This window comes from Lipotes vexillifer, unplaced genomic scaffold (assembly GCF_000442215.2).
Source record: "Lipotes vexillifer unplaced genomic scaffold, Lipotes_vexillifer_v1.1 scaffold223, whole genome shotgun sequence".
Lineage (NCBI taxonomy): Eukaryota > Metazoa > Chordata > Mammalia > Artiodactyla > Lipotidae > Lipotes > Lipotes vexillifer.
This window is the reverse complement of record NW_006788663.1, coordinates 815,780-832,608: the sequence shown is the minus strand read 5'-3', so window position 1 is coordinate 832,608 and position 16,829 is coordinate 815,780. Positions and strand designations below refer to the sequence as shown.

General features: G+C 40.6%; 1 protein-coding gene across 2 annotated transcripts in view; it reads right to left on the bottom strand.

The window, feature by feature from the left end:
* Positions 1 to 12,635: 12,635 nt before the first annotated feature.
* The window catches only part of ACER3 (alkaline ceramidase 3), a 181,901-nt gene continuing 177,707 nt past the window's right edge, over positions 12,636 to 16,829 (bottom strand). The window contains exons 10-11 of one of the 2 annotated variants that reach the window (XM_007461710.1): positions 13,749 to 13,794; positions 12,636 to 13,228 (exon numbers count right to left, since the gene is read on the bottom strand). In XM_007461710.1, coding sequence (XP_007461772.1) covers positions 13,175 to 13,228; positions 13,749 to 13,794 — 100 coding nt within the window. In that variant the 3' untranslated portion in view covers positions 12,636 to 13,174. The remainder of the gene's footprint in view (positions 13,229 to 13,748; positions 13,795 to 16,829) is intronic. The other variant, XM_007461711.1, reaches the window with a different exon arrangement.

Sequence of the window (16,829 nt, the reverse complement as noted above, 5' to 3'; positions counted from 1 at the left end):
GTCTGTCCAGCAGTTTTTTTTTTTTTGCGGTACGCGGGCCTCTCACTGCTGTGGCCTCTCCCGTTGCGGAGCACAGGCTCCGGACGCGCAGGCTCAGCGGCCATGGCTCACGGGCCCAGCTGCTCCGTGGCATGTGGGATCTTCCTGGACTGGGGCACGAACCCGTGTCCCCTGCATCGGCAGGCAGACTCTCAACCACTGCGCCACCAGGGAAGCCCTGTCCAGCAGTTTTGAAGTACCCCTGGCAAGCCTGGGCAGGCACTCTTATAGGAATGCTCCTATTCAGAAAACTCAATAAAATTAGAGTCATACTACACCATGGCGCTAATCCTTAAGACAATTCTACATTTCACATATATAGAATCCAACATTTAAGTGACTTGTACACAATCACACAGCTTTTCAGTGGAGGACCGGGATCCTAAGCTAGGGCTGTTAGACACCAAGCAGGACATGAAATATGTAACAGCACTCCGCCGGGACTAATGCCAACGGGCTCGAACTCGGAGCCTGCTGCCTCAGTGCAGTGCTGGGTCAGGTTACTCCTCTCCACTCCTCAGGCCTCATGAAGGACCACATAGCCAGGCCCGCCAACAGCCACAGCTGAACCCAGCCCAGCAGCTGGCATCCACAGACCCCGAGGAACTAGAACTCAGACCTTTACCCTAGGCTTCCTTTTCAAGTGACTGATGACTCTCTTTGGTTGGAGGTGCCCATGTCCTTCAACATTCCTCTAACTAATCCTTAAATAGTTTGGATTCTAGGACTCAGTCTGAGACCCTCGTCCACAAATCATCCACTCACATAGCTTCAAATACCATGTATGCTTCTGATTCTCAAATTTGTATCTTCAGTCCAGATCTCTCACTTGAGCTCCAGATCCGCATTTTTTACTCTCCTTAAGCTCTCCACCAGGATATGTATCTCGCCCAGACTTCAAACTCAACAAATCCCAAACTTACTTGATGATAACTCACCCCATATCTGCTTCTTTCTGTATAACTCAGATATATTTGATTTTCTATCTCCAGTGCCTCTATCACCATTATCTCTTACTTGAACTACCACATTCTTCTCCCTGGTATCCCTCCTCCTTTTACTCCATTCTCCACCCTTTCAAGACCTTTCCAAATTCAAATTCTTAACATGGCTTTCAAAGCCCTTTGTGACTTAATTCCTGTTCATCTCTCCAGAAACCCATCCCTTGTTCTTCTGCAATAACCAGCCTCGTTTTTCTTTCCTGATTCCTCTCATCCTTCAGTTCTTAACGTACTGTTCATCTTCAAGGAAGTCTTCCCTTCTCTGGTTCCCTTGTGCACACTTCCAGAGCTCCCTATACCCTTCCTCTGTGACACCCATCCCAAATGTGACTGGCACAATTATTTGTCAGACACTAGATTGTAAGTGCCATAGGGCAAGGTGTCTTATTCACTGTACTCCTAGCACCTATCATGACACAACTTTCCAAAGTTTGTTGACGGGAGGGCACAGTGTCGTATGGTCTCCACATAGTAGGGCTCATGAAATGAATCCTCTGTCTCTTTTTGTGCTTTCTCCACATTTTCCTTTGAGAATCAAGCCTTATTTGGGGGCTAGGCCACCTTACCAAGTGAAGCAGGTCCTGACTTCTCTCTCATTCAGGTAGACCCACTCTGCATCCTAGTCAAGGGTTGAAGCAAAAAAAAAAAGAAGAAAGAAAAAGAAGAAGAGGGGAAAAAGTATCTCAGACATGCCACAGCTGATCCCAGAGTAAGCCTAATAAAAATCCAATATACTAAATGATTGTGCCTTTGTGTGTGTGTCGGGCGGGGGGGGGCGGTGTGTATGGCAGGGTGGCTTTAGAAAAGTGAGTACTTGGGACTTCCCTAGCGGTCCAGTGGTTAAGACTCTGTGCTCCCAATGCAGGGAGCCCGGGTTCGATCCCTGGTCAGGGAACTAGATCCCATGTGCGTGCCACAACTGAGAGTTCACATGCCTCAACTAAGGAGCCCACGAGCCACAACTAAGGAGCCTGCCTGCTGCAACTAAGACCTGGTACAGCCAAATAAATAAATAAATAAATAAATAAATAAATAAATAAAATATATATTTAAAAAGCCCATCTATCAAGATTCTTTAAAAAAGAAAAGTGTGTACCCTTCAGAGGTGGAATTGAAGCAATCTTTAACTCCTTTTCAGTCATCCCTTTTACAAAGCATGGTCCAAATTGTGTCCTCAGGCAAGGATCCTGGTTCACCTCTTGCCAGTGTCTATCTGTTGATCCAGGCAAGGCTGCCCCTCCCTGACACACAAAAGAGGGACTAGTTGAAGAATATCATATGGTCGGCAGTGAGAGAAACGATCAATTCATGCAGGCTTGGCTAGGAAAGCTAGTATTTGAAAAGCTGTTGTTTGGAAAACTAGGTGAGTTGTAGGAAATTCTAATTTTTTTTTTTTTTTTTTCGGTACGCAGGCCTCTCACTGTTGTGGCCTCTCCCATTGTGGAGCACAGGCTCCGGACACGCAGGCTCAGCGGCCATGGCTCACGGGCCGCTCCGCGGCACGTGGGATCTTCCCATGAATCCGCGTCCCCTGCACCGGCAGGCGGGCTCTCAACCACTGCGCCACCAGGGAAGCCCGGAAATTCTAATTTGTTTTACATCTTATAAGGCACTTCGGTCATTGCCAAAGATAGGACCCTAGACATATGTGGCTTATGCAGTAAGTTTTTTCTGTTTCCAATATGTCCCCCTTCATTGTGTGAAGCTGGAAGGTTCATGCATTTACTCCAGAGTTCATAAAGTTAAGAATGCTGTTTATTTATGGATCATTAATGTTTAATTGAAAAGTTATTAGCTTTTAAACTTGTAAATCACCCAGGCTTGGAGTAGAAATTTACTGCAGTATCACTTAAGACTAATGACAAAAAAAGTCATAATTACTAAACATCCTTCCCATGAACAGGATTGCTGCTGGGCTATACAGCCCCCTTCACTCAGAAATTGGAAAAAAGTGTGTCGTGAGACGCAACCCTTCCAAGGCACATACCGTGAGGCTTCAGCCTGTACTAACCCCCTGCCCCAACTGGGTACCATTGTGCAGTGCACAAACTGTATAACTCAACATGTGGCCCTGCCTTTATATAAATGTACAGATACATTAAATATAAACCAGGGATAAAGCATTACCAGAAGTCTTATTCAGAACAGTATCATTTAATACTTTCACCTATAGCGAGGTGATTAATGCTGAAATATAGCCTAGATTATAGCAGTTGTGTATAAAATTACACAATTCTATCTTCTAGAAAAATAACTGTGGCATTGGCAAATCAAATAGAAAAAGTGAATAAGCAAGTCTGACATCACCTGAAAATGGTTAGTTCCTTGTATAGATTCACAACCACCTATGTTTATTAAATAATTGCTAGCAGAACAAATATATGCACCAAAATGAAACCAGGAAACCCTGTATTAGCTTGGAAAGTTTACCTAATGGTCACACTGATAAATGACTCAGAAATATCCAAAGTATGGAAATGCTTGAGAGTAAACAATGCCTTATAATACATTAAATGAAAATTATACCTATTTCTTAAAATGATTCATTTATTAATTGCTATTGAGCAATTTAGTTCTAAAAGAGCCAAAAGAAACAAGTACTAATTGTGGAAAGGATTTCGAACTTCTCCTTTTGGAAAGTAAAAAAAAGTGTACACAACTACGATAGTTTATTAGTTCCCTGACATTACCACATGACACATTTTATATGGCATGAGAAAAAAATGGTCAAATGATCTCATCTTTCTGGAAGTCAACTCAAAAGCTGAATGCAAGTAGCATTTTTGGACTTCATAGCAGGGAATGGAATTTCCTTTATAACGAAAACAAAATCATGTAATTTCCCCCAAAGATTTAGGCACTTTGCAGCAGGCTGTTGCCAATCTAGTAAAACTGGTATGAAGAAATACTTTACAGTGTAAATATTTAAACACAAACCCTATGATTACATTCAACAAAGAAGTGAGCGATGTCTCAAATGTATATTTCATTCTGACAAATACACACTAGAATCACCCTATGGAGAAGTGCAGTGGGAAGGACTTTCGACCTTCCATATTTGCGGAAGGTCTAGAGAATGGGGGGCAAACTCCCAGAAAGAGATAGTGAACATATGAGGCCTTGCAGGACACACACATGTCTGTAACATATTCTTTTTTTTTTAAATTAATTTATTTAATTATTTTTGGCTGTGTTGGGTCTTCGTTTCTGTGCGAGGGCTATCTCTAATTGCAGCGAGCGGGGGCCACTCCTCATTGCGGTGCGCAGGCCTCTCACTGTCGCGGTCTCTCTTGTTGTGGAGCACAGGCTCCAGATGTGCAGGCTCAGTAGTTGTGGCTCACAGGCCCAGCTGCTCCGCGGCATATGGGATCCTCCTAGACCAGAGCTCGAACCCATGTCCCCTGCACTGGCAGGCAGATTCTCAACCACTGTGCCACCAGGGAAGCCCCCTCCTCTCCTTATTATTGTATGTTTCAACAATGCTTTTAAAGTGTAAAGATCATTCTTACTTTGCAGGCCATACAACCGCAGACTGGATTTCATCTGTGGCCTGTAGTTCACCAACCCCTGGTTCAGAGCCATCGGATATCATAGAACTTTCATCGTTTTCTTTTAGGTGCAGATGATGTCAGGATGAATATTTGTAGGGAACCATATTTCTGTGCTTAAAGATTTCTCTAATAAATGTGCTCTGCTGCAACCTTAGAGTTACTTCTGCACACTCGATTTAAAAGTGATGATATGCAGATCTGACATTTGCCAGAGAAGTTTCAGAAGCTTTATGACATTTTCGTAAATATTTAAATTACCAAGGACTAAATCTGGTCCACATCGCAACGCTGTGCTCCTTAAAAGCCATGAAGCAGGTATCGTAATAAGGGTTAAAAAGGAACTGAGAGCAAAGGGTGACCTGTGATTGGTGCTAAACAGAGTGGGACAATTTTAGGTCACTTGCAGGCCTGTAATCGAGTGGGTTTTAGGGTTTTCTAGTAGGAAATATTCTTGTGATCATTTTCTACGCTAGCTACCAATCAAAACAGGCAGCAATCTGCTGATTTAATGATAATGAAGGTCTTGTGAAACAATACCAGATATTTAAAGTGTGTAAAGATGGTGGTCAGTCTGCTTATTCCAAATGTGCATCAACAACAGCAGAAATTCTGTAGGTAACAATACCACTTAAATTCCTTAGTGATCTGTCTTCTCCTTAGCTGCTCTGATTGCCAACTTTGTTTTCCACCTTTCCCTCAAATATGTCAAGGTTTCATTACCCAAGGTGAAAGGTTACGGTCTAAAGCTAGAGTTTTATCTTCAGTGTGAATTTCAAGTGAAGTGTCTTTATCTGGGTCTAGGTAATGTCCAAATAAGATAAAATACTGAAACATTAATTACTAAGCATAAATTTATCTACTTTTGACTTATTTTTACAGAGGGACTAAAGATGTTTGGGTTTGTTGATAAACATGTCCTTGTACCACATTCAAAAACTGGACTATAAAGAAACATATGCTGGGCTTCCCTGCTGGCGCAGTGGTTAAGAATCTGCCTGCCAATGCAGGGGACACAGGCTCGAGCCCTGGTCTGGGAAGATCCCACATGCCGCGGAGCAACTAAGCTCGTGTGCCACAACTACTGAGCCTGCACCCTAGAGCCCACAAGCCACAACTACTGAGCACGTGTGCCACAACTACTGAAGCCTGCATGCCTAGATCCTGTGCTCTGCAACGAGAAGCCACCACAATGAGAAGCCCGTGCACCACAATGAAGAGTAGCCCCCCGCTCGCTGAAACTAGAGAAAGCCCACATGCAGCAATGAAGATCCAACTCAGACAAAACTAAGTAAATTAATTAAGAAAAAAAAGAAACATATGCTTCTATAAATTGAGGTGGTGTGAGGTGGTGCATTCATAAATTTGTTAATCTACTACAGAATTCTGATGTGACAGTTCACAATTGTCTACTCCCTCATTTTCACTGGAAATTAAGGTTACTAAGGGTTAAGAATTCTAATCAATATACATAAATAAAAATACTAGAAACAATAAAGAAGGAAAGCAATCTTGAAAGGTCTGAAAGAAATGAAGGATGTGTTTTTGTTAAGGAAAAAAGGAGAGTAATTTTGTCCTAAAGTAGTTGCTGAGAGGTTGTCAAATGGTTTTCCAGAATGAGAAAGAGCAAAGTAAAGACAAAAACCTGAATGGGTGTAGACAGTTGTAAAGGGTCTGCAGATGGTGAGGGGAGGAGGAGAGGTAGAGAAGGGAATGGGGGCGGGGAGAATATCTTATTCACGTGGCCAAGCTGGCTAAGACTGAATGCATTTATTTATAATTAAAAAAAAATGAGCTCAATGAACTGCCTGATCTCCTTGCTTGGTGCCTGCAATAAATGATGTATTTGCCTTCACCACACACACACACACACACACACACACACACACACACACACACACACACACACACGAAGAGCTCAATAGTGTACAAATGCAAAACTAGAGGTTGAAATTCCCTGTTAAAAGGATGGAGTTTCTTGGATTATTGGTCTGTATTTAATGAGACAAAGCAATTACTGTCACTTTGGTTACATAGGTAAGGATTTTTTCACAGTGACCTATAATATTATTTAATTAAGCATTCAAACCTTTTAACAACTTCTCCAAATCAAATTCTAAATGAAGTCTTCTTGACCTCTGACTTTGAGATTTCCCAGAGGGCCCCTGGAAAACCTCAAAGGATTTGTTCTCTCACTTCGTAAAAAGAGGTGTTAAACTAATTAGGTTTATTTGATATGTTAAATTGCATGGCAAGCATTGTCAAATAAGTGATGCTTAACCTTCCCTAGATTATAGTTCCATGGGTATGTGTTATTAATGTAAGTATTTCAGAAACTGTATGAAATTTCTAGAAGTTTGTTAATGTCACAGCTGTCCATGATATGTCCTGGTATAATGTCATAACTCCATTTATCTTGAAATGCTGAATGTCACAGAGTCAACCAAATTTCCTTTTCAACTACATTTTAATGAACTCATCAGACCTTTAACCATAGCCATTTTAAGCTTTTCGTCATTCACAGATATTGTTTTACTCTGAAGCCTTCCTGAAAACTCTTGTAATCAGCTACAGGCTTCATTTTCAACATCTTCTCAGAGATCCATGGAAAAGACTATAACAGGTACCCTGAGGTACAGGCTTACATAACTTTAAGATCGCACCACTGGACTTAATAAGGATTTCCAGAACTAACGGAGAAGCTCATGGGTTCATGAAATTGCTAACCGAAATCAAGAAAGACCTGAATTTATCACATGGGACTGAGTAGAGTGATGAAGAATGATTATGATTCCTTCTATGACTTTTGCTTGGAATATTGCTGGTTCTTCATTTTATATATATATATATATTTATTTATTTGGTTGTGCCAGGTCCTAGTTGCAGCAGGCGGGTTCCTTAGTTGCAGCAGGCAGCCTCCTTAGTTGAGGCTCCTTAGTCCTGGCTAGTTCCCTGGCCAGGGATGGAACCCGGGCCCCCCTGCATTGGGAGTGCGGAGTCTTAACCACTGCGCCACCAGGGAAGTCCCTTATTGCTGGTTCTTTAATGTTCTATTTTCTGGATTTAAGGAACGTCTTTTCTCTTAAGCTATCTAGCACTTACAGCAATTTAGCAGATCATATCTTTGTAAACAAAAATGAAGCATTTATCTTTTCTCCCTGTCTGAACCCTCCAAAATTTGGAAAAAACTCTTATTGAATACTTATTTCCATGGCAATATAGTTATTTGAACAAGTTCAATAAGAATTTGTTCTCCCTGTAACAGGACACAACTGGAAACAATGATTATATTACCAAGGCTTTGACTGGAATGTCATATTTGAGGATGATGTGCATAGATATGACCAGTTTTAAGGAATTAATAAGGCTGACTTTAAGGAGCCAGTGCTTACAAAGCCCTCCTGGAAAGCTGCCTAGTGCCTGGGTTACAGGGGTCCCAGCCTTATGGGTGAGTTAGGAAGGCCACTTCCTGGCAGGACCAGAAAGCTTAAGATATTTTGGGGACCTGGAGAAGGAGGGATTCATCCAAACCTGAAGGCATGCAAGGGAAGTCTGGTGGCAAGTTCTCAGCTTGGATTCCTAGACTCGAGGAATTTAAAAGTCCAATCTGGGATTCCTAATAAAAGTTCAAAAGGCCTATGTCATCAATTACTATTCTCATTGCACTTATATAAACAATCAGGCCAAGTTTGATGAGACTAGACTTGTTTTGCAAACAAAAACCATCTTACCTTGATTATCTTTGACAAAACTAGGGTGATTATAAAGACAAATTTTATGTTTCAATGGAAAACTATAATATACCCATGCAGATTATCAGATTCTAGTCCTGTTCATTCTCCTTGAGCTATTTTCACCTCTTTGTAAGCCGGATCCTGCCATCTTGCGCATTTTGTCACTAATTAACATTTCCAATTTTCTACCATCCTTCTGACTTAGCATTACTAAGAACTAAAACTGCCCTTTTCCTGAAGCCCTGCAAGCTGAAGCTGGACGTAACTTTAAGGGATTTACCACCACTACAGTTTGGGCCACTCAGGAAGTTCACCAGAACATCGTCCTTTGAGCTCTGGGAAATAACCATGTGTGTGAGACTGCCACTACTATCCTGACTCCACTGTTTAAAGATGCCTTAAGACCAACATCTAGAAATCCTTTTGATTGCCCTCTGTACTCAAAAACTGAGTCTATATAATCTGCTCCAACTATTAATTTTTGCTTTTCCTTTTGTTTCTCCATAAATCTATGCCTTCCCTCCCTTTGCAGACCTCTTATCTCCTAACTTCTAACCTGAATCTTCTCTCTACGGCCACCAACTTGGCTTCGGGTCTGTGAAACTTCTTGGAAAGTTTTAGACAGGGGAAATAAAAGGGTCCAGAATACACCACTGTGGCACAAAAAATATTTTGAGCTGAATGCCTTTGAGACTCAACAGATGCAGGAAGAGGCTTTTTTCCCTGAATTCCCTTTATCTGACTAAAAGCAGAACCTCCCTAAAGGACTCGACTGTCAAATCCTCTCCTGGGAGTTTCAGTGCCACATCTAAAAAGACACTGTCATAGAACTATCTTTTCTCCTACCTATTCTCCTAAAGGCCCATTTATCTTTCCTAAAAGTCATTTGTTTTCCCCTAGGTGCCCTTTCTCGCTGTCCCCTTCTCTTATTAAGATGGTATATAAGCTGTAAATTCTGCCTCAAGTCACATTTTTCTCTGAACTCCCATTTACATATGTAAATAAAAATCTGCCCTTTCTCTTGCTAATCTGTCCTTTGTCAGTTTATTTCACAGGCCTCAACAACTGAATCTAAGAGGTAGAGGACAGGCTTCCCCCGAAACTGGAGAAACCCTTAAGTACAGTGGCACGCTCACGCTCCCATAAACCTCAGCAACACTGGCAGCTTTTCGCCAGCCAGCAACTCCAATTAGACATAAAAGTTTCCTTATTCTTAAAGGAAGTGCAGGAGTTTAAAAAACAGCACTGAAATTTTCCATTCAGATGGGTCTTGACGGTTCCTTTTTTTCACTTACTGCCCCCTGTACAATGGACACTTAGCCAAATTTCAGTCATTACTTCCAAATGTTTACAGCATGGTAAGTAAGCATAATTTTAGACACTGAAAAATAAGACAAAGTGATCAAACTAATTATATTATGGTATTGATATGATGCACAATGTAAGACAGAGGTAGATCTGCAAATTGCCACTTAGTTGCAAGTTCCAATTAGCACTGGTTCTCTTTGAAACATCAGTTTTACATCAACACTTATCCAATAGCACATCATAAACCACAGGGCTAGAATAATTGTTTCTGTCATGTAAATGTGGAATTGAGAGCTAAAACTGTTAAACTTAGCAACAGATGATTTTTTTCAAGAGCAAAGTAATATGCAACCCCTAGGACTCATAAGAAACACTTGAACTAAATTATTAGTCACCTCTAGGGACATTGGCTAAATTCTGAGGGTGTTGGCATTAAAACAGAACTTAATTTTTTTCAGGCATTTAAAGGTTTTCATGCATCGTGTGCCTGAAGTTTTTGGTCTCTTGATTTTCTTTGACTCACACCTCTTCCTCTCCTTGGTATATGAAAAACCCTCTTGGTGTAAGGAAAGCCCAGTCCTGGAAATTTTGCACTGAGGTTAAACCATAATATTTGATCTAATTCTAAACCAAATACCACTGCTTGGGGGTCTTATTTGTGGATTATTCAAAAACAAATGTTTCTCCTGTTCATCATGAATTTATATAATATCACAAGGATAAAAGAGATCACTTCAGGAGTGGCAATGTTTCATGAAAGCACCAAGGTGTGAAGGGGTAGGCAGGTAGAGTGACCAATCAATCAGATGAACACAACCACCTTTCACCTAGTTTTTCCTTAAAAAGAGTCAAACTGCTTTCAATTTTCTGGAGTGAAAATGGCAGCATAGGTAGTATAATAAAATGTGCAAGCTAACTGCTTCTTTCACATCCTCATAAAGTACTAATGTTTTCTAGAATACAATTTGCTATAGGGCTCAGAGACGAGCATCTTTCACATCAGTTGATATGCACACAAACCACTATCTGCTCAAAAGGAAACAGGTTTTTTTGTACACTCTAGTTAACAGTGACTCTCTCAAGAAAATAAAGTGTGTGTGTGGGGGGGAACGGTAATAACCCAACCCTGTAATAATACAACCCAGAGTCCTAGAAGGGAAAAAAATTAAGCCATATTGAAATAAAGACAATTTAGCGATATCCTAAAGGTCACCAGTATTTCCACAATACTTGATATGGCACAGATACAAAGTCTTGAGTGTGCTAATACTTAGGTTGCTAAAAAGGGAGCCATGTGTGAGACAAAAACTAACCTGGAAATTAAAGAGCCTGGATTTAGTCTCTGCTTTCTGCTCAACCCTTCTAAACTTCTTTGCTGAGCAGTTTCGTGCTGTTTGTTTTTACAACAGAAACAAGGGTCTTTGAAGACTTGGCCACAGTGTTACAAGTCTCTAAGGTGCTGAACAGCTTTATTCAATAAGAAACTACAGGTGGCAGTGGCTGAACTGCTCATTCAACAAACTGCTCTAAAGGGCCTCAGTGTCAGGGCATGCTCTCTGTACTCTTAATCTGACCTTAATACTGCAGAACCTTAGCCTCACAGCGTTTAGCATTGTTAGGAAGGATGCACCTTTGTTTTTATACAGATTCTCTGTACAGAAGTATTTCTTAGTGAAAAGTACAAGAACGACAATGGTGTGAAACAAATGAACTCATTAAAAATTGTTAGATGACTGACAGCCTACGTAGCTGCACACGAATGTAGCCAGATGCCAGAATCTTGTGGCAAAATAAAGGACAGTCTTACAGGCTTGTGTTGGAACTGTTTAGTTTATATTTTCCTAAGGCACAACCAAAGTTCTTTTAGATTTATATTTTGGCAAGTGTTTTTCTCGCTGGAGAATCATAAAAGCAGGTGGGAAGTATCTGCCTAATGGCATGTTGGCATGCTAAAGTAAGGAAAATAGTATTTGGACTAAAACTAAGGCCAGCAAGTGAAGAAAAACAACAAAATCTGTATTCGTTTTAAATTTGTACCAAGGCTTCTTACTGAATACTAGAAAAACAACAGAAGTGTCTTATACCTTTGCTTAAGAAAAAAGTGACTTTCCTTTGGAAGCCGTAGCTCAGAATTTAATCTGGGGTAATGACACCATGTAGTAAAAACAATCTGGATTTTATAATAATGTATAAGCAGGGAAAAGGTGTAAAAATGCTAAATGGTACAGAGCTACAAATATGGTGATATATGAGCAAAGGGGTCAAATCAGGTTTTTATTCCAGGCAGGTGTTATGTTTGTGAAGAGTGATTCAATTTGTTATACATTCAAATCCAAATTAGAACTAGCTGCCTTACAATGGGATTTCACTGCCATGTCTTAGCACTTTAATTTTTGGTAGTTCTGTTACAAGTTCAAGTAAGTTAGAGCTGTTTTCAACCCTTATATCTCTTTCCTTCAACAAAATGAAGGAGCAGGTGTTCTAATAAGCTTTATGTACGTAAGATCCTGATCATTTTAGCTCTAGTTCACCCAACACATTTCCCTGGGCATGACCATGGCCTCTCTGAAAACTGGAAAATATTGCATAATTTTAAAAGTCAGAGTATAACGACATTTACTGGTAACTTCAAATGAGTTATTCTAGGAGGATGAAATATGTTTGCCCACCAATCATGTTTGCCTAGCCATAAAAACAGTGACAACTTTAAGATCTGCAAAGATCAAAGGAAACGGAGCAACCACCTTTAACTGGGTGGAGGTGGAACATTCTACAGGTGTCCTGGTCGCCTTCATAAAGGTTACAAGATGACCCACCCACCCTGCCGGGCTGTGACCACAAACGACATCCCAGAGCCCACCGCAAATCTGGAATGTGACAAGTATAGAACCCAGTGGCAGGTCTGAGCTTGCTTATAATACTCAGACCAGCACAGAGGCAGACAATGAAGAACTACCAGAATCCCACAGATAGTTCTTTTTTCTTTTTCTTTCTTTCTTTTTGCTTTTTTTTTTTTTTTTACCTTGGGAAACCATCCATGAAGTTACTATGACAAAAATATAAATCAAGGCTGAAATAGCTAAGTGCTGCCTCATAGCTGGCCATCTGGATATGGGGTTTTGCCAGTCCTTAGCTGACTGTTTTCATTATTTAATCAAATATTAAGAAAAGTTTAATTCACATGCAAGCCTTGTCAAAAAAGAGAAAAAGGTTAATTTCCTATGATCAGCACAAACTGTTAACCTGTTAAGAAAAGCCCAATATTTCCAGCATTTGAGTATATACATACACATCATGCCTGTTTCTTTTGAAACATCTTAGAGTGACGGCGAGGAGGAGGAAGACAAATGAGATAAAGACACAAGCTAAACATCCAACAAGCCCCATTCCTCATTCTCTGTATGGCTGGCAGCATTAGTCAGAAAGTCACTCCTTTGCTGCGATGGTCATGATATATTTGAACGTGTAAATCTCTGACGATTTCCTTAATCATTTGACCCGGCCTATGGTACGTGTTATTTTGTTTTACTGGTGAAATAATTCATTACTGCTTCCTGAGAGGCTCAAACAGGATCACCGGCCAGATTCCGAAGAGAAACTGTTTGGAAACAAGTTAGGACAAAATGAAAGAAGATAAAATTGTTCCATGTTATCCTTGAAAAAGGATGAAAAAGAACCCATGGGCTATGACTACAGTGGTTTGCTAGTGGTTGTCCTGGTATTAATAACCTGAGCAGAGCATATTCTTTGTAGGTCTACACCAGATCTCAGAAACTATTTTTATTTAATTTATTTAAATATATTAAGTATCTACGTTGTCAAGCATAGAGCTGGGCATTTAAATCATCTCAGATCTTTAAAATAACTCTACAATGTAGCTATTAACAGCTCCATTTTACTACTGAAGAAACTAAGGCTTAAAGAAAAGAGACTTGCTCAAGGTCATAGAGCAGTAAGTGGAAGACTTAAGATCTAAGAGCATCTGGTCCCAAAGCCTGTACTCTCTCTGCTACATCTCCACCCCACCCCCTTCTTCCACCTCCATCCCATCCTCCCATTACCTCCGTCCTCCACACACACACACACACACACACACACACCCTAGGAAGTGGACTTACCTTCACCTTTGGCCTGTATCTCAGGTAAAGTGTTCTTGTATATAAACTGAAAGAAAAAGGGAGGGTGGAAAGCTTTTCAGACAAATTTTTTTAAAATTGAAGTATAGTTGATTTACAATTCTGTGTTAGTTTCAGGTGTAGAGCAAAGTGATTCAGAGATATATATATATATATATATATATATATATATATACACATTCTTTTTCAGATTCTTTTCCATTATAGGTTATTACAAGATATTGAATATAGTTCCCTGTGCTATATAGTAGATCCTTGTTGTTCATGTATTTTATATATAATAGTGTGTATCTGTTAATCCCAAACTCCTAATTTATCCCTCCCATCCCACCCCCTTTCCCCTTTGGGAACCATAAGTTTGTTTTCTATGTCTGTGAGTCTATTTCTGTTTTGTAAATAAGTTCAGACAAGTTTTTAAATTCACGCAAACTGGCTTACTGACAAATTTAACCACAGTGCCTCTGTATATACAAAGAAAAAGCAACACTGACAAACTTTGTTCATTTAGCAACCGTTTTTTGAGGACCTACTCTATGCAGAACAGTTGGCAAGATCCTAAGGAAGATAGAAATGATCAACTCTCAGACTGTAACCTCAGGATGTTTGTAGTTTAGTAAGGAGCATTCTGCTCATGCTTGCTGTGATTCATGAGTCATGATTGCCAATTTCATCTCTGAAGATACATGGTAGTAAGAATTAAGGTAGAGTATTCCTAGAATATTTTAGAAACGGTTATACCAGCTCTATCAGGATTACAATACAGGTATGAAATAACCAGGAAGGTATCACTTCTTCAGAGAATCCTTTAAAATGAGTCATCTCTAAAGATGAGATCAGATTCTGGGAGTCCCTGGTGGCACAGTGGTTAAGAATCTGCCTGCCAATGCAGGGGACACGGGTTCAAGCCCTGGTCCGGGAAGAACCCACATGCCGCGGAGCAACTAAGCCCGTGCGCCACAACTACTGAGCCTGCACTCTAGAGCCTGCAAGCCACAACTACTGAAGCCCGCGCACCTAGAGCCCGTGCTCTGCAACAAGAGAAGCCACCGCAATGAGAAGCCTGTGCACCACAACGAAGAGTAGCCCCTGCTCGCTGCAACTAGAGAAAGCCCGTGTGCAGCAATAAAGACCCAATGTAGCCAAAAATAAATAAAGAAATTTATTAAAAAAAAAATAAAGATGAGATCAGATTCTAATATACCAGTCCGTACAGCAAAAATAAAGTTAAATCTCTGAAAAATTTATTAAACTGTCCATAACTTAACAGCATACATAGTTTATATATAGTACACGATTTAACTGTATTTGAATAGTAATATACAGTATAAGTACGTAAGCAAAACATAATTTTATAGCATGAAAAATTTTCTCCTTTAAATAAGAGAATGAAAAAGAGCACGTATGTTTGAATTTGAGTAATTTAGTGTGGCTATGATGCCATTCTAATGTACCCAAAACTGGAACTGTAAAGAGAAGCATCATATATTATGAATACTTTACTGTCTTAGAATATAATCTTACTCTGACAATTTTTCAGATGTTTATCTCTAAAAGAAAGTTGCCATGTTTTCTCTTCTCTTTAGTGAAGAGTCCTGGACTGGGGCAGAGAAGTCCTGGGTTCCAACCCTTGCTGTCACCTCCACCGCTCCCAACTATTTGTTAAGTACCTACAACATGGGGGCAAGCACTGGACCCAGAGCTTTATACACACTTCATTCTTAAACTACCCTACTAGGTAGGTATTATTATTCCTGTCTCAAAAAAGGTCAAATATTTCATTCAAGGTGCTACAGCTAGTAAATGCTAGAAGCAGGATTTGAGTTCAGGTGCTGTCTAATCATTATCCAATATATTCTACTCCAACTAGCCAGTGACCTTGAGTGTCACTTCTCTCTGGGCCTCAGTTTCCTTCACCATCAAATTAAGAAGTTATATTAGTTGATTTCTAAGGTCTTGATTGGTCTGGGGAGACAGAAAACTGTGGGCTCAAATCCAGGCAATAACACTAAGATCATGTGTGAGGCACCTGACTTCTCTGAGCCTGTCTTTCCTCAAGTGTAAAACAGAACCATGGTGAGTATTAAAGGAATAATATCTATCAAGCCCAGATAAGGCTATGAGCTGAAAATTCAAACTTTTTATTGTGGAAAATTTCAAACATAAACGAAAGTACCTATCATATAAAGTTGTTAAAAATACCTCCTTATCTTCCTTATATTTGCAGCATCTGTGGTGATGTTTCTTGTTACATTTCTGATACTGGTTATTTATGCTTTTCCCCTTTTCTCTTTTAGTCTCACCACATGGGTCAGCTGTTAAGTTAATGTATCTCAGCTCCAAATCCACTCTTCTATATTCCATCCTATTTGTGATGAAGGAGATGAGACTACAAACTACATTCCTGCCTTGCCAGATGCTCCCTAATAGGCTCTGCTAATTAGGGCATTTGAGAGAGACTGAAAAGCTGGAGGAGAAAGAAAGGACTTTTCATTTTTGTTTCATTTTTATGAGGGGCCACTGGCTTGTGGTTCTTGTGAACAGCATCCTAACAACACTCCATCACTGTGGCAGCAACAGTTTTTTCCTGTAGCAGCAGTACCATTTTTTTTTATACATTTATTTATTTTTGGCTGCATTGGGTCTTTGCTGCTGCACGTGGGCTTTCTCTAGTTGTGGCGAGCGGGGGCTACTCTTCGTTGGGGTGCATGGGCTTCTCATTGTGGTGGCTTCTCTTGTTGTGGAGCATGGGCTCTAGGCACATGGGCTTCAGCAGTTGGGGCACGCAGGCTCAGCAGTTGTGGCTCGCGAGCTCTAGAGTGCAGGCTCAGTAGCTGAGGCATACGGGCTTAGTTGCTCCATGGCATATGGGATCTTCCCAGACCAGGGCTTGAACCAGTGTCCCCTGCATTGGCAGGTGGATTCTTAACCACTGTGCCACCAGAGAAGCCCAGCAGTACCCTTGTTTTTTTTTTGTTTTTTTTTTTTTGCGGTACGTGGGCCTCTCACTGTTGTGGCCTCTCCCGCCGTGGAGCACAGGCTCCGGACGTGCAGGCCCAGCGGCCA